At 43.5% G+C, this 22,873-nt stretch overlaps 1 protein-coding gene across 6 annotated transcripts in view; it reads left to right on the top strand.

Moving 5' to 3' along the window:
* Nucleotides 1-22,873, top strand: part of B4GALNT1 (beta-1,4-N-acetyl-galactosaminyltransferase 1) — a 74,813-nt gene that overhangs the window by 26,960 nt on the left and 24,980 nt on the right. The window contains exon 1 of one of the 6 annotated variants that reach the window (XM_039332733.1): nt 15,423-16,471. The exons of the other annotated variants lie outside the window; for them this stretch is intronic. Within the exon in view, the coding sequence (XP_039188667.1) occupies nt 16,428-16,471 (44 nt within the window). The 5' untranslated portion in view covers nt 15,423-16,427. Of the gene's footprint in view, nt 1-15,422; nt 16,472-22,873 lie in introns of those variants that run through there. 6 annotated transcript variants of the gene reach the window in all.

The following is a 22,873-nucleotide window of genomic DNA, read 5'->3' as shown; positions in this document are numbered from 1 at the left end:
TGAGTACGGCCGGTCAGCCAGCTACGGATCCATCTGGTGGTGATTCTGTCTACCCCACATTTTTCTATCTTATCAAGTAGTAGGTTGTGATCTACTTTATCAAATGCCTTACTGAAGTCCAAGTAAATTATGTCCACAGCATTCCTCTGAACCACTAATTTTGTCACTTGGTCAAAGAATGCAATAAGATTTGTTTGGCATGATCTATTTTTGACAAACCCATGTTGGCTTTTAGTAATGACTTTGTTTGCCTCTAGGTGTTCGTTGATTCGTTGTTTGATTATCTTTTCCAGGATCTTCCCAGGTATTGAGGTCAGGCTGATAGGTCTGTAATTTCCTGGATCCATTTTTTTTCCTTTTTTGAGGATGGGAACTACATCAGCTCTTTTCCAGTCCTCTGGTAGTTCCCCTGTGTTCCAGGATCTTTGAAAAATATAGTTCAGTGGTTCCGATATCACATCTGCCAGTTCCTTGAGAACCTTGGGGTGTAATCCATCTGGTCCTGGCGATTTGAACTCATCTAAGCTGGACAGGTGCTTACTTACCATTTTCTTGCCTATCTTAACTTGTGTTTCTATTTTGCTTTTTATGGCACTATTTTTGATAGGTTGGTCTGTTTTTTCTCTTTGTGTAAAGACAGATGCAAAAAACGAGTTAAATAGTTCTGCTTTCTCCCTGTTGCTTCTGCAACTCAAATTCAACAGTTTAATTCGTTACATGAACTTGCTTATTTGGGGTTTATTAAATAAACTACAAGCAGACTTCAGTTATCTCAGTGTCTGAAGAGTACATGATGTAATAGTTCCATGCAATACAGCTTTCTGACACTTCAGCAGCATTCCCTGTTTGGAAAGCTAGATTCATTCCCAACTGTTCTTGTTTCAGTGAAAAGCCAACCAGTCATTCCTTGTTTGTCCTTCTATCAATTCCACAATGCTTTCAAGGATGAGTTGATTTAGGATCAGATTTTAAGTTACATCTTGATTCCCACTCATAACATATACAAGTAGGTCCTCGAGTTATGAATGAAATGGAGCCTGCCAATTACATTCATAACCCGAGGATTCGTTGGAGTGAATCACATAAAATGAATGTGAAAACTCCCTGCTTTCACCCACACATTCGCTAATCGAATCCGCAGGTCGTTAAGTGCATGTAAGGTATCTCAGGATGGGGAAGGCCTAGAGATGGAACAGGCCACCACTTAAGACCACCCAAGGCCTTCCCTGACCCACTGAGTTACCTCATGCTCCCCACAATTGCTTCCTCCCACACATCCAGCTGCGCCGGGTCACTAATCTTGTGAAGATCTAAGGAGCAATCTCCTCTCCAGCCTTTCTGCCATACAAGATCATGGCCCGTAGAAGCTTCCAATCTCAGCAGGCAAAACATCTGCATGTCCCCGGGAAGCTTTGGGGCAGCGAAATTGCGCTTGTCTCAAAGCATCCCTTCGGCTTGCAAATACTTCGGCAAGCCTTTGCAAAAAGCCTTTGCCGTCAAGAAGGGAACCCGGGAGGGACACAGCAGCCCCTCCTGAGCTCCGTTCCTGCTGGCAAAGGCTTTTTGCAAAGATGAGCAGAGCCTACAGCAGTGGTTCTCAACCTGTGGGTCGGGACCCCATTTGGGGTCGAACGACCATTTTACGGGGGTCGCCAAACAATGCAGTCTGCCATTTTTCCCCCCTTTTCCTTAGCTGTGCTACTCCCTTTTATTCTATTGGCTTTTGAAAGCCAATAGAATAGACTCTCTTGCATAGAGTCTAATTCTATTGGCTTTCAAAATCCAAGAGGAATTGTCCAGGCTGTCTCTGCTCTGCTGAGCCCACCAAAAGTCCCATTCTGCAAACGGTGCTGCACCAGTTGAGTAGTCCTCGACTTACGACCGGTTGAATAGTCCTCGACTTACGACCGGTTGGGGGTCACGGCATTAAAAATGTTGAGAACCACTGGCCTACAGGGATGCAATCTCCCTGCAGGCTTCGGCAAGGAAATCCTTGAGTTATGACAGTTCACTTAGCGACTGTTCAAAGTTGTGACATAGCCCCCAAGTACTTATGACACAGTCCCAAGATTAAGAACGTTGCAGCACCACGGCAGTCCTTCACCCTTACGAACGACCGCAGAGGCACTGCAACATTCATCCTGCTTATTTCCCCACCACCACCACGGCTGGGTCTCCATAGGCACTGGGCCTGAGGAGACTCATTAACCTTGCGAAGATCTAGCGAGCTGTCTCCTCTCTTCTTTATCTGTGTCGTTTATTCAGGCCTTTGGTACATTCGCAGAGAACAGAGGCCTAAAGTATCACGAGATCAATAGTGCGAGATCTCATGCTACTGATCTCACGCGATCTCTCATTACTTTAGGCCTCTGCTCTCCATGAATTGAGGCCTGGATGAGATCTGCAGCAAAAAGCTTTGCAAACAGAGTCCTTCCCTCCGTTTGCCATTTCCTTGCCGAAGCCTGTAGTTTTTAAGAAGAGACTGGACAGCCATTTCTCTGAAATGGTATAGGGTTTCCTGCCTGAGCAGGGGGTTGGACTAGATGACCACCAAGATCCCTTCCAACTTTTATTATTATTGTTGTTGTTGTCGTTATTGTTATCGCTTCCATATGGATTGTTTTTCCTCATGGGCCACAGATATTTAATTTTTTTCAATGGGGAAAAAAAGATCAGATAACAGAAAATTGAAATAACCCAAGAGATAAGAGGAGCATTGTCTGGGTTCCAATATTTAACTTACTAATACATATTAAGTTCCTTTCCCTCTACCTTATTTTTCTAGCCATTGATAAAAAGTATCCCATGTTCTAAAGTATAATGAGTCTTTCTCTTTCATTTTCAATGTCAACCTGTCCATTTCTGCACAATCTAGAATTTTTTTTGATTAACTCTTCCTCCTTTGGTAATTCTGCATTTTTCCAATGTTGAGCGAATACAATTCTCGCTGCAGTGAATACATGTATTTTAAATATATACATTCTTTCTCATAATTTCCTACAATCATACCTAACAAAAATAATTCTGGCTTAAAATCTATATGTTTTTTAGTCATTTTCTCTAACCATCTATGTATTCTAGACCAAAATCTTTTGGCTTTAGGGCATGTCTACCAAAGATGATAGTATGTGCCTGGTTTTTGTCTACATTTCCAACAGTTGCTAGACATATTTTTAAACATTTTTGTTAACCTCACTGGTGTTGTGTCATCTGTAAAACATTTTATATAGGTTTTCTTTGTAAGCCACCACTTTTGTTATTTTAGTTTCCCAAAAGTTTTGGCAGTTTTCTAGTTCTACGTTATGTCCAAAATTCTTTGCCCATGTTATCATTATTTCTTTAACTTGTTCCTCTTCTGTCTTTAAACTTAAATGTTTATAAATATTTATAAAATGCATGGCGTTTTTTGTGTTGGTTATAACTCCACTAATCTGTGTATATTATCAACAGAGAGAGAGAGAGAGAGAGAGAGAGAGAGAGAGAGAGAGAGAGAGAGAGAGAGAGAGAGAGAGAGAGAGAAGCCACAAATACAGTGGGGCTAATGGGTTTAATTCCCAAACAACTCATATTAAGGATTTGAAGCCCAATAGGTCTCTCACCAACTCAAGACTTAGGAGGGTGTCAACTTTGGGTTTACTCCTAGAGATCTTCTGGAGATGGAGAATGAGTGTGTGTGTGTGTGTGGGGGTAATGAAGGGTTTTGAATCAAAGAGGAACTAGACATAAAAGAACTCTGTGCAATAGCTTTAGCACATGAGTCAGAATGTAAATAAGCATTTTGTTTGGAAGTGACAAACTCTGATTAACTGAGCCAAAAGTTAAGCCTTTTGTCCATTTTTACACAATCCTACTGTTTCTCATGAGATACAAGATGGTAATAGAGAATAGCCAAAAAAAATGTGATCGGTGAGAGTTGGGCAACCTTGTTGATCCATAAGAAGAACCACAGTTTGTTGAATGAAGGCTTGATTCTGTGCCCATGTATTTCTGATTCACTCACCAATAATACATACCACATCCTCCTATGATAACTAACAAATAACTATCCTCCTTATACCCCTTTCTTTAATGGGAGAGACAAGAACATGGAAAGGCTTACACAATGCTACAATCTTGCAGAATGCTGCAGAAAATCAGCTATAGTTAACTTGATCACTGGAGGCTACTGCCTGTTTTGTTTGAGCCATTTATTTGATTCTAGTTCAAACCTCTTGAAGTTGGATTTCTGGGAAGGAGAAAAGATCTGGTTCCTGCCAGCAAGCTGATTGACCAGCAAGTAGCTTTGGGTGTGGCAACTTTGGAGGAAGAAGATTGGCAAACACCCTGCAGATTTGCTTATTCCTGAAACTGTGGTGTGGTTTTTCTGGGATCATAGGAATAGCATTTGATTCAAGAGGTATGCCCTATCTAGAGTTTTCAGAATGGGTTCTCCTTGACAGAACAGGCAAAGGCTTAAATAGTTTCAGTTAGAAAAACTAAATGGTGAATGCCAGTCTGCTTTCTCTGTTGCATTATTATGCAGGACATTTCCCCCCCCCCCCAAGAATGAATTCTCTCCTCCCATGTGGGCATCTACCCCAGTCATTTAGCAATCTGAAATTTGGGCATTTTTAATAGATTTTTTCCATGTGCAGTGTTAGCACATTTGGCTCAAAGAGATAGATGTAGCTGATACCCTGCCAAATAGCTTTACACGTTCAATAGCAGCAAGAAAAACTCACTGTGCTTCCCCAAGCAACATTTGAGCATTCTTTGCCCATACACGGTATGAACTATTTTTATAGTAGAAAGAGATCAACGAGGGAATTTACAGTGGCTATTATCCACCCCTTTTCATCCTTTGTAAGTTACTTTGAAGGATGAAGAGGATAGATTTTTTTTTTCCTGGTGACTTTCCCACCTTGTCACAGGTTCTTTTACATATGCCCAGGTTATTGGGCTCTAAAACCTCAGAGAGCCAATGACAACTTAAAAATATAAGATGGTAAAGAAAATAAAATAATGGAATCCTTCAAATGGAGAAATTCTCCTTTACAGCCTAGAGGGAGCAACAGCAGAAGTGATAACTTTTATAGGAAAGGGATCACATTCCTAAGAAAAGGTCTCAAATAAACTTTTCAGTAGCAAGTCAGACAGGGATTGAACAAATTGTGGATAAATTATGGATAAGGCACCAGACTAGAAACCAGGAGATCATGAGTTCAACTCTTGCCTTAGCCATGAAAGCCAGCTGGGTAACTTTGGGCTCCTCACTCTCTCTCAGCCCAACCCACCTCAGAGGGTTGTTGTTGCTGGGAAAATAGAAAGAGGAAGGTGTGTTGAATGTGTTTGCCACTTTAAGTTATTTGGAAAAATAATAAAGGTGGGAGAGAAAGAAACAAAAATAAGTTTAAAAATTGCCTTCAGGACTGCCTAAGCTCCCCCTCTTTTTGTTGACTTCCTTGTGAAACTGACATAGAGACATGCAGCAGGACACTCCTGAATAATGATAGGATCATAAAGGTTTCAGCACTTTGTACAAGTAGTCCTCGACTTACAACAGTTTGTTTAGTGACAACAGCACCGAAAAGTGATTTATGACTGGTTTTCACACTTTTGACTGTTACACCAGCGCCACGGTCATGGGATGAAAAATTCAAATGCTTGATAACTGACCCACATTTATGATGGTTGCAGTATCCCCGGGGGACATGTGAACCCGTCTTGCCACTTTCTGACAAGCAAAGACAATGGGGAAGCCAGGTTCACTTAAAAACTGTGTAACTCACTTAACAATTGCAGTGATTCACTATGGCAAGAAAGATGAGGCAACATTCACTTAACTGTTTGTCAGAATCCAATTATATTTCATCTTTAATTATCAAACATAGAAACTCCCAATTCTGCCTTCTCTGGATTCTGCCATAAGAGGGAGAAAAGGGGGAGAGCAAAGGGGCTTTATGGCCCTCACTTCCTTCAGCACACTTCAAAGGACTGAATGTGTGTTTATTGTGGCCTCTAAGCTTTAACATATCACAGAAGAGTAATTGCCTTTCATGTAGTTATCTGAAGTCTCCATCCAGACGGAAGAAGAAAGGGGATGGAATTGTGATACTTGAAACTATCACTGGAAGGGGGGTTGATTGGGTGGGACTACTGGGGAACCCCTTAAACCCTTGAATGGGAGAGCTTGAACCCCAAGTCCTGTCTAGCATGCCTGCAACCATTTTCTCTTAATAAAGGATTCCTGTTGGAAGAGCTATTCCAAGAGTTCTGTCTTCTTAAGATGCAAAGTGGGGTGGGTCCTTAAATTAGACAGGACTTGCAAAATTAATCCACCTGGAAGGTAGACCCTTGCCGGGGGATTTTGCAAAAATTTACCATGTCAGACAACGAAGCAAGAGAGGGAGAAAACTCCCTGGAAAGAGAGCCTCTGACCCAGTTGGAACCTTGCCAGATGTTGGGATCCGAGAGGCCAGATTTCTCAGAAGAAGAAGTGGTGGAGACACAGGACCACAAGCCTCGCTGGTCGATGGGCGTGGGAAAGAAAAGCGAGTGGGGAAAGGAATCAAGAAAAGTGACCCTGAGACGGGGGACCAAGCAACCAGAATGGAAGCAGGAGATGGAGAAATCCCTGCACGCAAGTGAAGAGGGAGGAAGCTGTATGCCGTACTCAGACTGGATCCTAGAGAGAGCTATTGACCTGATGAAGAGAACTCTCAGCTCCCTAGGAGAGGAGATTCCTGATCCCTACGCCCGCCCCAGTTCCTGGAGCCACAAAGGGAGAGACACCGAGGGGGACGTGGAACCTGCAACCCCAGGGACATTTACTGATCCAGGAGCTCCCACCCCCTACCGGACCACAGATGGAAACCTGGACGGAAGACACTACCACCCACAATGGAGGCACCGATCCATTCCAAGACGTCCACCGTTGGAGGTGAAATTCAAAGGGGAGCCAACACGCTTGGGGTTTTTCCTAACCCCAGTCCTCAGCTACATGGAGGAATATGGGCAGGACATCCCCAGCGACAAAGCCCGCATCCGGATCGTGCAATCTGCCCTGGATGGACAAGCTGCAGATTGGGTGGTGAACCTGCATGACTCCAATGCCCCAGAACTCAGTAACTTCAACCGTTTCATGTCCTCGTTGAGAAGACGATTTGAAGACCCCCTGGCTGATCGCAAAGCCCTTGAAAGAATAACAACGATGAGGCAGGGCAAACGCCCAGTGGCTGAGTATACACAAGAATTCCGAGCCATTGCCAGCAAACTGAATTGGCCAGAAGACATCCTCCTTGGCCGTGTCAAAGACGGACTAAACTATGATCTATATGATGCTTGCCTGCCCCGAGGAGACCCACATCGACTTGAGGAATGGTACGTCTTGGCAGAGGAAGCAGAGATCGACATATTGAAGAGGCATCGCCGAGGAAAACAATGGAGCCTCCCCCCGCCTGAGCTGACACACCAACCGGTGAAATCATCGGATACAGCCAAGAAGCAGATGGGGTGTTTCAAGTGCGGAAGAGAAGGGCCTCGAGCTGTAGAATGCCGCTCAAAGGCCCCCCAGCACAACCCAGACAGATCCCCAATCAACAAACCCAGAGAGTATTCAGCTAAGCCAAAAGAAACAGCCATGAAAATGATGGAAATTGCAGAAACCCCCACCTCTGCTCACCAAGGGGAAAGAACTCCAGCCTACACCACAGGGACGGTGGATGCCTCAGATGACAGCTCGGAAGGCGAACCCCTGGTAAGTGGACGCATCACACCCATCTTCACAACAGTGACTATATTAATCCCCCCCATGCCCGAAGCTGTGAAGGTGAAAGCCTTAATAGACTCTGGCTGCACCCGCTGCCTCATTAGCCCAACACTAGTGTGGAATCTGGGCATCCCATCCAGGAGACTGGAACAACCAATCTCATTTGGCCAGCTAGCTGGATCCATAGCAGGGGGGGTGCCAGCTACCCTAGCCACTTTGCCAATACATCTCTCCCTGGGCAACCATGAAGAGGACTTAACGTTTGTGGTGACCCCAGGTATGGAATGCCCAATGATTCTAGGGATGGAATGGTTGAAAAAATGGAACCCCTGGGTAAATTGGAGGACGACAGAAATCAAATTCCCGAAGGTGGACCCTATGGACTTAAAACCCCAAGAGAGGCTACCAGAATCAAGAATAGAAAAAGCATCCATAGGAGAGGAAAAAAGATTAACAGAAATACCAGAGGAATATAGAGACCTTGCTGAAGTCTTCAGTGAGGAGAGGGCGAATGAGCTTCCCCCCCACCGACCCACAGACTGTACCATTTAATTCAAGCCTGGGGCAAAACTCCCGAAGCCCAGATTATACTCCATGAGCCCAAAGGAGAAGGAGGAAATGGAAAGATTTATAAAAAAAAACCTTGAGAGAGGTTTCATTGAACCAGCTAAGCCTAAAGTGGCTGCCCCGGTCCTTTTTAGAGAGAAGAAGGATGGCTCTTTACGTTTATGCGTGGATTATAGGGCCCTGAACACAATCAGTGAAAGCAACCTATACCCGCTGCCCCTCATGACAGACATGCTGTCACACCTATCGAAAGGGAAATTTTTTTCTAAACTAGACTTAAGGGAAGCTTACTATCGCGTGAGAATCAAGGAAGGGGACGAATGGAAGACTGCATTTAACTGCCCCATGGGGTGCTATCAATTCAAAGTCTTGCCATTTTGATTACAAGGGGGCCCTGCAGTCTTTATGCAATTAATCAATGACGTTCTAAGGGAGCACCTGTTTAAGGGGGTACTTGTTTACTTGGACGACATTCTTATCTTTACCGAAACAAAAGAAGAACACGTCAAACTTGTCAGAGCGGTTTTAAAGAAGCTGCGAGCCGCCCACCTATATGCCAAACTCTCAAACTGTGAATTCCACTAGGAAAGGATAGACTACCTAGGTTATCGCATATTCCCCCAGGGCATTGAAATGGACCCAGAGAAGGTCAAAGCAGTATTAGATTGGGCACCACCCCGCACAAGAAAGCAACTACAAAGTTTCCTGGGCTTTGCAAATTTTTACCGCCAATTCATCCCCTCATTTGCACAGATAGCCTTGCCCCTCACTAACTTACTAAAAACGAAGGGAACATCCTCAGTACAACCTAGCCAGCCACTAAAATGGACAATGGAGTGCCAAGCAGCGTTTGAGAGACTAAAGAGACTTTTTTCTGCCGAACCAGTACTAAGGCACCCAGACATGGACAAACCCTTCATAATACAGGCAGATGCAAGTGATGTGGCAGTGGGGGCTGTGCTATTACAAGAAACTGATGATGCAGTATTGCAACCCTGTGCATATACATCTAAGAAACTCACGGAAACAGAACCGCGCTGGCCCGTATGGGAGAAGGAGGCTTATGGGATACGTTGGGCATTACTCACGTGGCGACAGTTCCTGGAAGGCAACAAAATCCCCTTCCAGGTATGGACTGATCACAAAAATTTAGAAGCCCTGAAAACTTCCAGGAAACTCAATCCCAAACAAGCCCGCTGGTCCCAGCATTTTCACCAATTCCAATTTAAGCTCAAACATTTACCAGGAAGAAAGAACTTCCTGGCATATGCACTATCTCGCATGCCCCAATATAACAGCGCACGAACCACAGACTCTAGACCAATAATGGCAGAATCACAACTGGCAGCGCCAGTAACCACAAGAACCCAAGCCAAAATAAAACCACAACTGGACAGCCAAACTGGGATTGAATTCAGAAAAAGTTTGGAAACAGATGATTGGTTCCAGAAAAACAAACATGTGTGCACAATGAGAGACGGATTGCCTTGGGTAGGGGAAAAGTTATATATACCAACAACTCAAAGACTAACTTTCATGCACCTTTGCCATGACACAAAATCAGCAGGGCATTTTGGATTTGTAAAAACTTTACACTTAATTAAACGGCAATTTTGGTGGCCATCAATAAAAAAGGACATAGAAAGTTATGTTGCCAGCTGCCCAACCTGTGCATCAGCAAAGAGGTTGCAAGGGAAATCGCCAGGGCTGTTACAACCAGTGGCAAGTCCCTCAGCCCCCTGGAGGGAAATAGCCATGGATTTTATAGTGGAATTGCCTGAAAGCAATGGGAATACTGGTTATCTGGACAGTCACGGACCTATTTTCCAAACAGGTGCACTTTATCCCTTGCCAAAAAATTCCCACTGCAAAGGCCTTAGCAAAACTTTTTATCCAGCACATTTACAGATTGCACGGGGCACCCCAACGCATCATCTCTGATAGGGGAGTGCAATTTACGTCTACATTTTGGAAGGAATTTTTATCCCTCTTAGGGACCACTCAGGGACTGACATCTAGCCATCACCCTCAGACAGATGGACAAGCGGAACGCTGCCAGTCGGTACTTGAGCAATATTTGAGATGTTTTTTAAATTTCCAACAGAGTGATTGGACGGACTTACTTCCTTTTGCAGAAGTTGCCTACAATAATGCAGTCCACTCCAGCACAGGCTACACTCCTTTTCAAATAGCCAACGGCCAAAGTTTCAACCCTATGCCAGAGTTAACCCCAAAAGAACCAACGATCCCTTCACTGAAAGAATGGATGGAAAGCCTACAAAACACCTGGCCAATAGTCAGAAAATCACTAGATGAAGCTAGGCGGGCATACAAGCACAAGCCGATAAAAAAAGGGTTGAGCCTACACCATTCATTATAGGAGAAATGGTGTACTTATCTACAAAATACCTAAAGTCCCTACAGCCCTGTAAAAAACTTGGACCAAAATATATAGGACCTTTTCCAATTAAAAGAATCATAAATCCAGTAACAGTAGAATTAGAATTACCCAAAAACCTCAGGCAAATACACCCAATTTTTCATTGCAGCTTGCTGAAAAGAGAGCATCAGTCACCTCTACGGCCAAAAATCCCCCCCCCACCACCTCCAATCATGGTGGAGGGGGAACAACACTTCGAAATAAAAGAGATCCTTGACTCTAGGAGATATCGTGGAACAACTCAGTACCTAGTTGCCTGGAAACACCTCCCTGCCTCACAAAATGAGTGGGTCCATAAACGTCACGTCAGAGCCCCGAAGCTATTGAAGAAGTTTCACACAGAGTATCCTAACAAGCCTAACTAAATTTTTACTTGTGTTTTCTTTCATGTGGATCTCTCTTATTGTTAAGAGGGGCCGGATGTCAGAATCCAATTATATTTCATCTTTAATTATCAAACATAGAAACTCCCAATTCTGCCTTCTCTGGATTCTGCCATAAGAGGGAGAAAAGGGGGAGAGCAAAGGGGCTTTATGGCCCTCACTTCCTTCAGCACACTTCAAAGGACTGAATGTGTGTTTATTGTGGCCTCTAAGCTTTAACATATCAAAGAAGAGTAATTGCCTTTCATGTAGTTATCTGAAGTCTCCATCCAGACGGAAGAAGAAAGGGGATGGAATTGTGATACTTGAAACTATCACTGGAAGGGGGGTTGATTGGGTGGGACTACTGGGGAACCCCTTAAAACCTTGAATGGGAGAGCTTGAACCCCAAGTCCTGTCTAGCATGCCTGCAACCATTTTCTCTTAATAAAGGATTCCTGTTGGAAGAGCTATTCCAAGAGTTCTGTCTTCTTAAGATGCAAAGTGGGGTGGGTCCTTACACTGTTTCACTTAGCAACAGAAATTTGAGGCTCAATTGTAGTTGTAAGTTAAGGACTACCAGTACTAAATACAACATATGTAATTTTGTACCAGAGGGGATAAATGTAATCAAGCAAATGTAAACACTCCCCTTGGAAAGAAATCACATAGATCATGGGTGTCAAACTGCCGGCCTGCGGGCCAGATGCATCATGGCGAAACCGCGCCCACCTCATTGCTGGCAATGGAAAAAAGTCACAATACGTCGTGACACGTCACATGATGTTGCAAGTTTGACACCACTGACATAGATTAACGTCTTGTAAACAACAAAGAAACATTTTGTATACAGGTCTGAGCTAACTTTTACCCAGAGGGCTTGGTTTCCACATCTTCGCCAAGCGTGAAGCTCTCTGTTTCTGAAAATTGTTTGTTGAAAATTATTACCTTCCTTGTTCTAGTTTAACTTATTAGCCACTCATACTGGGAAAACAGAACCCAGTTGAGGCTCAGGCCAGCAGTTCTAGCTAACTGTGATGGGACCACGTCTGGCTTCAGAGTAGGTCATTGAGCGACACAAGGTTCTGGAGATAGCTAAGTTGCATCTTACTAATTTTGCCAGTATCTTTCTTCCAAACACCAACACTTCAGATCACTCTGAACCCAATGGCGAGGGTCATCGAAAATTGAGGAACACATATAGAGAGGACATGACCCTTACGTCATCCCCTTCCCAAGCTCTGATGGAAGTTAGGGAGTGGGAGCCATAATATTCCTGGTTAACACCAGAGCAATACACTTTTTGTTAACCCAATCAATGGTGCCTTTATATGATGCAACTGTAGTAGTAGTAGTAGTAGTAGTAGCAGCAGCAGTAATAATAATAGTTGGAAGGGACCTTGGAGGCCATCTAGTACACCCCTTGCTAGCTGTGGAATTCTGGGAGTTGAAGTCCACATGCCTTAAAATTGTCAAGGTTGAGAAACACTGTTCTAGATTGCTTCTCTCCTTGATTAGTTTCCAACCGTTGCTTCTTGTCCTGCCTTCAGGCGCTTTGGGGAATAGCTTGACTGCCTCTTCTTTGTGGCAAGATTTGTGTTGAATACCTTTTCTTACCTGAAGCAAGATTTTTAATTTTTTTCTTTGAGAAAACCACGGTACTAAAATAACCAGAAGAGCATAGTTTCAGTCTCTGAGTGAGCAGTCTCATCCTGTTTTACCTGTCCAGCAATGCAAGGGCATGGAGCATCTCTCTTTCTCTACCTCCCCCGCCCTCTGGAATCAAGACTATGGAGAAAAAGTAGCCTAAGTTTTTATCAGCTCCCTGAAGGAAATAAAATTATTAAACTTATTAAAAAGGAAAAAGTAGGAAGTCTCTTTCTGAACCAGGAGGTACACCCATCCATAAGTATCCCAAGAAATTCTTTGAGGCCACTTAAGAGAAATTCTTATATGTGCCTCCTGCTTATTTCTGCTCCTAGGATGTGTGTGTGTGTGTGTGTGTGTGTGTGTGTGTGTGTGTGTGTGTGTGATGTACTGTATGTGTGCTTCCCTTTTCTCTTGGCTCTTGAGTATACAAGTAGGAAACTTTAGATTTCAGAAACTCATGCTAGGAAAACAGAACCCAGCTGAGGCTCAGAGCAACACCAACATAACCACCTGCCCCCTAGGCAACATGCCCTTAAGGACTCAAAGGACAGCGCTGTTTATTATTCCCCAATTTTCCTGTTTGTCCACTATTTCTCTTTGCAAGTCCTACTGTTGGAGAACACTAACATTTCTATTTGCCTTGGGCTACTTCAGACTATTTGTCTTTCCCAAACAAACACAAACCATCTATCCACAAACACAGTGACCTCTACTTTGCTCAGCTTTTATAGTCACACACCTTGCTGGGCTGGCTAGGAAGAAGTCTTAAAGGCACAGGGCATCAGCTGCCCAGGTGCTGGCCATTTCGCAGACAGTCTGTCTTTTCACACACCTTTTTCAGGAGTCAACATTTGAAGAAAGGAATGCATATTTTATGTAAGTTCATAATGCAGGGGCACAGGGAAAGTGCCTATACAACAGACTACAATTCCAATACATTGATAACATAGTGAGGGCAATGATGGGAAGGATCAACACTGCTCCATTTTTTTCTCTCATTCTACCCAAACACAGGGAATCTTGACTTACAACAGTTTGTTTAGTGACCATTTGAAGTTAAAACAGCACTGGAAAAAAGTGATTTATGATCTTTTTTACACTGAAAACTGTTGCAGCATCCCCATGATCACATGACCAAAATTCAGATGCTTGGCAATTGACTCATATTTATGACAGTTGCAATGTCCTAGGCGGGACATCTGATCACTTTTGTGACTTTCTGACAAAGTCAATGGGAAAGCCAGATTCACTTAACTGGGTTACTAACTTTTGCAGTGATTCACTTAACAACTGTGGCAAGAAAAGGTCATAAAATGGGACAAAAACTCACTTAACTGTTTCACTTAGCAGCATAAAGCTTGGGCTCAATTGTGGTTATAAGTTGAGGACTACCTGTAGGAATTTTATCTTTATCATCTAATTATAATTGGTAATTTTGGTAAATAATAGAATGTTTGGGATGTCAGTCTCTCTCTTTTTGAGAAAGTGGAAATAATGGAAACAAGGAAACTTTGTGCCTTACCCAACTTCTGTTTGTGCTGGCAAGTGTCACCAAGGTGTGACCCTCTCCAAGCAAGTGGTAAAGTGAGGGGAGCAAGCGGGAGCCACCTACTGTTATAAACCATGATTCAGAGTCTGACTCCGACCTGGAATCTGACAGTGTTGCTCCATCTGAACCTGTGCTTCAGACTAGTCAGCCTTGTGCAGGATCTGAGGTGTGGCTTGGCAACAAATGCAAGAGATCAGAAGTTGCCTTTAAGCTTTATCTGTTTATTCAGCTAAACAAAGATGGCCCCCTCTAAAAGAAAGAAAGCCCCAAATGACAAGAAATCTTGTATTTGTACTCTTCGATTACATAAGCAATCCATCCAGCAAAGATAAAGAATTCACCCAGAAAGGCTGGCCTACTATAGATAAGAGAGAATAGAAATAGCTAAAGATGTTCTTTTGGGGTATTTTCCTAAAGACACTGGATGTTCTGCAGTGTCTTGGGACATTGGGTGTTTCCCTGGGTGACCTTTCATGACTCTGCAAGTACTCAGAGATAGTGGGGCCATCTGCACATATGCACAAGCTATGCTTTCTCCTGATTCCTGGTCAACAGCCTCAGGAATCGGGAAGCCAGGATTCAATGAAGGCTGATCAGCCACAGGCATATCCAGCTGCAGAAATCAGATGACAAGGCAAGGATCTAGGACAGTGATGGCGAACCTTTTAGAGACTGAGTCCCCAAACTGCAACCCAAAACCCGGGTGCCGGGTGGGCGTGGCCCGCTGGGTGTGGCTACGGTGGGCATGGCAGATGGGTGGGCATGGCCAGGGTGGGCGTGGCTAGCTCAATGTTGCTCCTGGGGAGGGACGCCTGTGGGGGCCGGGCAGAGTTGGGGGAGATCCAGGGGTCTCTGGTGGGTGGGGCGGTGGGCAGGAGGCTCGTCCTGCGGGGTGAGACAAGGCAAGGTGCGGCAGGGCGGGAGTGCCATTGTCGCAGGGCAAGGTGAGGCAGGGGCCAGGGCAGCTGCTGCCTGACACCATCAGCCCCTGTACACAGAGGCCAGCGAGCGCATGGGTGCTGGGATGCATCCAGCCACGTGGGACCTCAGCGAGTTAGCAGGCGGCTGGTTGAAGAGGATGGTTGCCATTCTCCAGGGCATGGCGTGTGTGCCACAGAGAGGGGTCTCAGTGCTGCCTCCGGCATGTGTGCCATAGGTTCACCACCACTGATCTAGGAAAACCAGAGATGAGCAGAGCAATACTCCTCAATGAGGCGTCTCATTAGGCAAAAGGCAAGGCATATATAATTTATAGAGATTGACCCTTTCACTTTCTAGCTCTTCCATCTTGTTTATAATTCTTGACCAGTTGACTACCTAATTTGGCACCCCTTGACTCTCAGAATGTATTTGGACTACTCTGTGGTTTATCACACTGTGTTCAGCTTTCTTCAGGCAAGCTTTCTTGCTAGGCATTTGACTCACATTCTGTCTTCTCTTATCTGCCTAAAAACTGTAGTAAATGTCAGCTCCAAACACCTGTTTATGCACATCGGCAACATGTATAATGCAAGGAGTGTCTTCTGCCCAAACTCTTCTTGACAATGTAAGTCTTTTCAGTGCTGATTCTACACAGACAAAGACATCTACACATACATTGCAGCAGGAAATTGATTGATGAAGTTGTCATAGCAACTTTTTTGCAAAATATCATCCTTTCCTAATCAGCTGGATAGATGACTGTGCTCTGCTCTGTTAATTTCACTTGTTGTGGCATTGTTGGCTGTGCTCATGAGGCTGCTTTAGAAGGCTGCAGGGCAGGATGGGAATTAAGCCACCTGCTCAGATAATTAATGGGGGTAAAATTCCTTCCCAGGGGTGCAAAAAACACACCAAACAACCACCACCACCATAAGATGTATATTGCACTTGTGGTTCCTTTCACAATATCTTCTGGGTTGTGTGGGTGGAGTCTTTCCTGTGTTGCTACAGGTTAAAAGCATTAATACTCACCTCCCTCTGCTAGTATGCATTTCTCTAGCAGCTTCCTAGACTGCCGATCCATCCGGTGCTTGCTTATAACATGCATTTCTCTTTCTTCATAAATGCTAGTCTCTAAATATAATGGTGATTGTGCAGGTGGATTTAAAACTATAAGAATCGCTGCCCAGGATGGGGGCAAGGAGAGCCTTCAGGGTTTTTGGCATCACAGTCAGGTAGGCAAACTGTGGAGGAGAGAGAGACAGTAACATGTTTTATGTTGAAGACTCTCCAAGTATTCTTCTAGCTTCTTTTTTATGGGATCACATGGGGGAAACATTTAGGGAACTTGGAGAGGCTTTTCTTGTCAGGAATAGAGTTCGGGAATTGCTGGAATAGAGTATTAAGTGGTCTGAGATGGTATAAAAAGATGGCCATGCTTCCTAGCCTCTAACATTGTTTCAAGAACAATAAAAGGGGTCACTTTGGAAATGCTGCAAGGAGTTGGGATGTAAGAAGCAAAGATTGGGATAATTAACTTGACTTTAGCAAGGTGTTTGAGGGAACTACGTAGTAGCTTTACTCAACTCCATTTTGTAAAAAGAAGCTAAGACACACAGAATGCCTTTAGTTTCAGAAAATATATGAGAACCATCAAGAAAGTTGATAATTCTTCTCAGCTAATGATTTAGGTCAGTTTCACATAGGAAATTAAGAAGTACATAATGATTTGTGTTTCAGAAAGGAACTGAGCAAGATCAGGTTTATGTTTCAGAAATTTAGTTTGGATAGGAAATTAGGTAAGGGCTGTATTGCATCTATAAATGTGTACATGAATGAATACATGTTTAAGATAATTGATAATTTGTGAAAGATACATACCCATATAGAATCTGAACAAATTGTACCATCTCTTACAGTAATATAGAGTTGAGTGGATCCTAAAGGCAGCAAATTAGAGTTGTTTTAGTTAATGGTATAACCAGAGTATAAACCATATTGCTATACAACTTCAGTAAAGTTTTTAATTAGATTGCACACTTATCAAGAACAGCCATATCAACATATAATGAATATTTATATTCAGTGTCCAGTGCCACCACATCCTTAATATCTAAGTTCAAAAACCAGGTTGAAAGAGATAAAGGACAATTTTTTTGGTTATCATATTGATGTATTCTCATTGTGCTCTTTTTCATTGTTTATTTTATTGTTCTATTGTCTTATGTATGTTCTGTTTATACTCTTTTCATTTCTCCCTTTTTATTGCTGTTGGAGGCAAATAAATTTAACAAATCTATTACCAATGCCACAATGTAACTTTATAGGTTAAGAGACAAATCCATTTGTAATAACTCTACCAGTGAGCAAAAAGTAATGGAAACCTGTCCCTTCCTAGAAGATCCTTCATAAATTAAATCTACAATTTATAAATTCAGACTGAAATTCAGTCAAAGGCCTTTTCAGCATCCAGTGAATGTAGAACAGCTGGTTCCAGTTTATGTATCCCATTATTCAATATAAGTCATCAGGTGCATAGTGTCAGATGATTGTATTTTAAATAAAGCCAAACTGAAATAAGCAGATTTATACATGGTATTACTTTTGATAGCCTCCTAGCTAGAATCATAATATTTTTAAAATGTTGGTTTACAACTCGCACCCCTAATAGAGTCTTTCTCAAGCATTGATATTATTGTTAGATAAGCCTTGTAAAATGATAAAAAGTATAGAAAGATTAAATGATTGATTATAGACTTAAATTATATTGTCTCTATAATTCCTAGGAGAAAAGAGAGAATACCTTCAAAACTCATATCCTAACAATGGCTATTACTGTGTAGTAAAAAAATAAACATAGAGCCTGTGAAAATTACAAAGGTAGAGAGTTTATACATCTTTTGATCTCTGAGAGGAAAACATAGTACAGTGTTTAACTTTCTTTTTCCTTGCAAGTATACTGTCTGAATGAAAGCCTTCCCTTAGATAAAGCATTGTAAAGGAAGATTTGGATAAATCATAATTTTACATCCATGATATTTCTAATCAGCTTCTTTTGAAAAGTGTGAAAGGTGGACTTTAGTACTGAACTTCTGAAATGTCATGATTTTCAAGGCAGGTCACCATGATATCCCTCTACTTTTAATCTGTACACATTCACTGTCTCTTGTTTAAAATCAACTGGTGATGAGACATTGTTCTGAATGCATTTGTCCATGTAATTTAACACAGACTTCTGCTACAGATTAATTTTTAAAAATAACATTGATTATTAATTCTGATTAATTCTTAATTCTGGTTTCAGAACTGAGAAATGTCAGCATTTCTCGTCAATGCTTCCAAACCTTTGTCAACTTTAAGAGCTTTGAATGTTCATAATGTAAAGGCCATTGTGGTCTCTGTCAGCTCTACCTATGCCAGCACTGAGGGTTAAACATTTACAGCTCATCTATTTTGGAGTGGACTATTAGCTCAAAGCTTGTTGTTTGTTCTTGTTAGGAAACTTTTAACATCAGGGGTCAATGGAGTTGTGTGTAATCAGTTGGAACAATTGGCCTGTCCTCCCTCCCTGGGATTTCATCAGGATGCATAAGCTTCCCCTTTCTCATTATCTGGTGGAGGTTTAGGCTTAATTTGGCTGAGGGGAGTGATTGTCTTCATTTTATGAGGTTGATTGTTAAAATATTGCATCCAAGTTATTTAAAGCAAAGTGAGGGGAGTTGGGTCTGAGTAGCATCATTCAGCTATCTGTATGACCAATCCCGTTTACAAGTTGGAATGGGGTAAAGGGCAATTAACTATATAGGTGTGAAAACCAGATGTCATTGTTCTGACAGACAGAGAGTATAAAGCAGAACTCCGAGGCTTGCAAATTTCTCAAAGAACATGTTTATTAACTACAAAGTATCGGCACATCTAAAGTGAAACCAAGTCTGGACATACACGTAGCAATTCCTCAATACAAAGTTAAAAAACTCCTAAAACTATGCAAGCAACTACGTTCCCCAATAAATCTTCTTGGTGGGCTTTTTATGCAACACCCAGCCTGCAGTCTCGGGAGCAGTGAATGACCTTGGTTCCCATGGGAGAAAAGATTATTTTGACTAGCGAAGAACCTGGGCAACCCCCCTCCTTCCGTTATATGTGGCAACCGAAAATGAGTAGGAAAAATGGCTGCAGCCATGCTCATTTGTAAAGTTGACAGTCTGCTCCTCTCAGAAAGAGTCTCCTATAGGGAAAACAAAAAGCAGGTTAAGTATTCCCTCGAGGCTTGTGAGGGTATTTATTGTAAAACTTTCTTTATTAATCTATCTGCTTTCACATTAGTATATTTCACCCATGTAGCTTCTGAAAGGCGGTAGCCTTTCCACTGAACAAGGTACTATAACTTTCCCTTGTACAACCTAGAATCAAGAATTCATTTTATTTCATAATGTGTCTCCCCCTCTACCACCACTGGACCCAGCAGCTTCTTTGGGACAGGTCTCAAGGAGGATTCTGACCCAGGTTTCAATAGACTGCAATGAAACACAGGATGAGCTTTTCCCAACAATCGTGGAAGTTTCAATTCCACTGTGACAGGGTTTATGATTTTAGTGATGGGAAAAGGACCAAGGAATTTTGGCCCTAATTTTCTGCTGGGTAACTTTAACCTTAAATATTTCACTGAAAGATAAACTAATTGTCCAACATGAAATGGTTTCTGAGGGGAGCATCGTTTATCTGCTTGCTCCTTGTAAACCTTGGTGGCCTTGGTCAATTCCTTCTTCACATTCAGCCAAATCCCCTGGAAGGATGTCACCCACTGATCCAAAGTCTGGGAAGTAAGAGGCTCCTGTGGGTACTCAGGCATGGGCACAAAATCTCGACCCGTTACTATTTTAAATGAGGTGAGTCCAGTGCTACTATGCACAGTATTGTTGTAGACTATCTCTGTGAAAGGCAGGAGATCAGCCCAATTAGTCTGCTGGTAATTTACATCGCATCTGAGGTACTGTTCCACCATCCCATTAGCTTATTCAGCAGCTCCATTAGTATTCAAATGAAAAGCCAATGAAAGCCCCTAGGAGGACCCAATCAGTTGAACGAACTCCCTCCAGAATTTAGCAGTAAACTGGACCCCTTTGTCAGAAATAATCCGCTTTGGGGCACCATGGAGTCGATATATGTGCTTCAAAAACAGTTTGGTTAGCTTCTGGGCAGAGGGAAGTCCTGAGCAAGCGATGAAATGCACCTGTTTGGAAAATAAATCAGTCACAGTCCATATTACAGGGTTTCCCTTGCTCTCAGGTAATTCCACTATAACAGAGGTCCCCAACCTTTTGGGCACCAAGGACCCTCTTATATAAATGATCATGGAGCATTTGATTTATCAATAAACACAGCAGGTGCCCTCTGCAGTCCAAAAGGCATCACTTTAAATCGGAAGCTTCCCAAAGGGCAATTAAAGGCAGTTTTCCACTCGTCCCCCTCCTTAATCCAGATCTGGTAATAAGCCTCTTTTAAATCCAGCTTGGTAAAGATTTTTTTTTTAGCCAGGTGGGCTAACATGTCCTTCATCAGGGGGAAGGGGTACATATTTTCCATGCTTACCGCATTCAGAGATTTAAAAGCCACGCATAATCTAAGAGACCCATCTTTCTTTTCCTTGAATAGCACAGGAGCGAGTGATTTGGCTGGCTGAATGAAACCCCGAGCTAAGTTTTTGTCGATGTTCTCTTTCAGTTCTTTCATCTCTCTGGGTGTCATAGAGTACATCTTTGGTTTTGGGAGGTTAGCACCAGGCAGAATTTCAATAGCACAGTCTGTAGCCTGGTGTGGGAGGAGGATGTCACATTCCTTCTCACTAAATGCTTCCCCCAAATCATGGTATTCTGTGGGGACCAGTTGAACCCCTGGCAGTTTTTTGGCTACAGTCTTTAGGGTTTCGCAGGGCTCCCCTTGAGTCTCACTAATGGCCAGTGTCTTTATTTTATCATCAGTGGCAGGTGGGAGAGGTTCTGTCCCCAGTCTTAACTTCCACATTCCCTCCTCCCACCAGATGTTAGGATGCCATTTATCAAGCCACGCTAACCCCAAAATTACTGCTTCAGTCATCTTCAGAACCACCACAAAACGGATGATTTTGCAATGCCGGCCCATTTCCAAATGCACCAGTTCGGTTAGGTGTGTGGCAGGGGCACCTCTGATGAGGGACCCATCGGCTTGCTCAAACCTCATGGGGTAGGAGCAATAGCTTGGCTCAGATGCCCAGTTTGAGTACAATGGGTAAGTTAATTAAGCAACAAGTGCACCCCAAGTCTATTAGGATGTTCAATTTGATGTGGGTCCGTTTTGAGCACTACTAGCCTGGTGGGAATGGCAAAAGAGGGAATAGGCTGACTCTTCGCCTTCCTCGTCACTGTCGTATGGTGCCGGCATTTGGCTTCAAGCTCGGCGGGAGAGGCGGCTTCGATCCCTGGGGCCTGACATGCCCAGTTAGTTTTTTCTCTTCCCCCTCTGGGAACTCTTCATGGTTTTGTGTGCAACTGATGCACTCCTGGGTTGAGGATGAGGAGCCGGGCACTCCACAGCACGGTGACCCATCTGACCGCACCAGTAGCACTTAATTGGAGCTCTGACTGGTGCTTGGGAGATGCTGGTGGCTGTAGTGGCTTGAGGACATCGGCCATAAAGGCGTCTTTCCTGGACGTACATTGGTTTGGGTTCGGTGGTGCTTGACTTTCTGGGGCAGTTCAACTCGATGTCCAGACCACCGCCATGCGGTACCACTCAAACAATAGGTTAGGAAAACCTTGAATAATGCAGGCTTGAAGCAAGTCACAATCTAGCCCCTGCTTGATCAGTGACTGCTCTGGCACTGCCCCAGCTGACTAGCACCTCTCCTGAATTCACAAATGTACTCCTTAGCGGGGTGGCCTCTTTGCTTCAGGTGGTGGATCTCTTTCTTGGCTAGCAGGGCTTGGGATTCATCTTCAAAATGATCCCTCATCTGCCCCATGAATAGATTAATATTGTGCAATTCAGGAGCCCCTTCATCATGGAGGTTGGTCCCCCAGTTGACTGCTTCCCCTCTAAATTTTCCACCACATCATTCACCATCATAGCCCTGTCCAGGTAGGCATAAGCATAGCGATATAAATGAGCCCACACCTGGTTTAAGAAGGTTAGCTTCTCGGGGTCCCCATCAAAGGTGAGCTTGATGGGAGGCAGCTCGAACCTAGGCAGAGCCTCCTGCATCTGCTGTTGGGCTTGGGTGGCTTATTGGTCCTGGGGACATGGCTGAACCGCTTCTCTTGGCTGGGCTTCAGGGCTGGCATCCTGAGGCCGCAGCAACAGACTTGGCTGGGATACAGGGCTTGGTATCACAGCTGGTTGGGGGATGTGCGAAGCAGCACAGGCCCTGGTAGTTGGGCTGGAACTCCGGTGAGGGAGGGGGAAAAGATGGGTAGTTCTTGGCATTTCCCCCCCCCCCATGGTACTCACCTCCTGGGCAACAAGAATCGTATCCTTTACCTCCAGCCTGCCGAACTTCTCTTTTATCTGTTTGAGTGAGGGGCTGTGGACTGCGGACTTAAATCTCCACTCTCCAGAGTCGTCCCATCCCATCGACCCCTTTCCTTTCTTTTGTTTTTTCT

The sequence above is a fragment of the Crotalus tigris genome, unplaced genomic scaffold (assembly GCF_016545835.1).
Source record: "Crotalus tigris isolate CLP2741 ecotype Arizona unplaced genomic scaffold, ASM1654583v1 scf7180000024462.759394, whole genome shotgun sequence".
Classification (NCBI taxonomy): Eukaryota; Metazoa; Chordata; class Lepidosauria; order Squamata; family Viperidae; genus Crotalus; species Crotalus tigris.
Note: the sequence above shows the minus strand (reverse complement) of the source record. Positions and strands in the feature narration are given on the sequence as shown.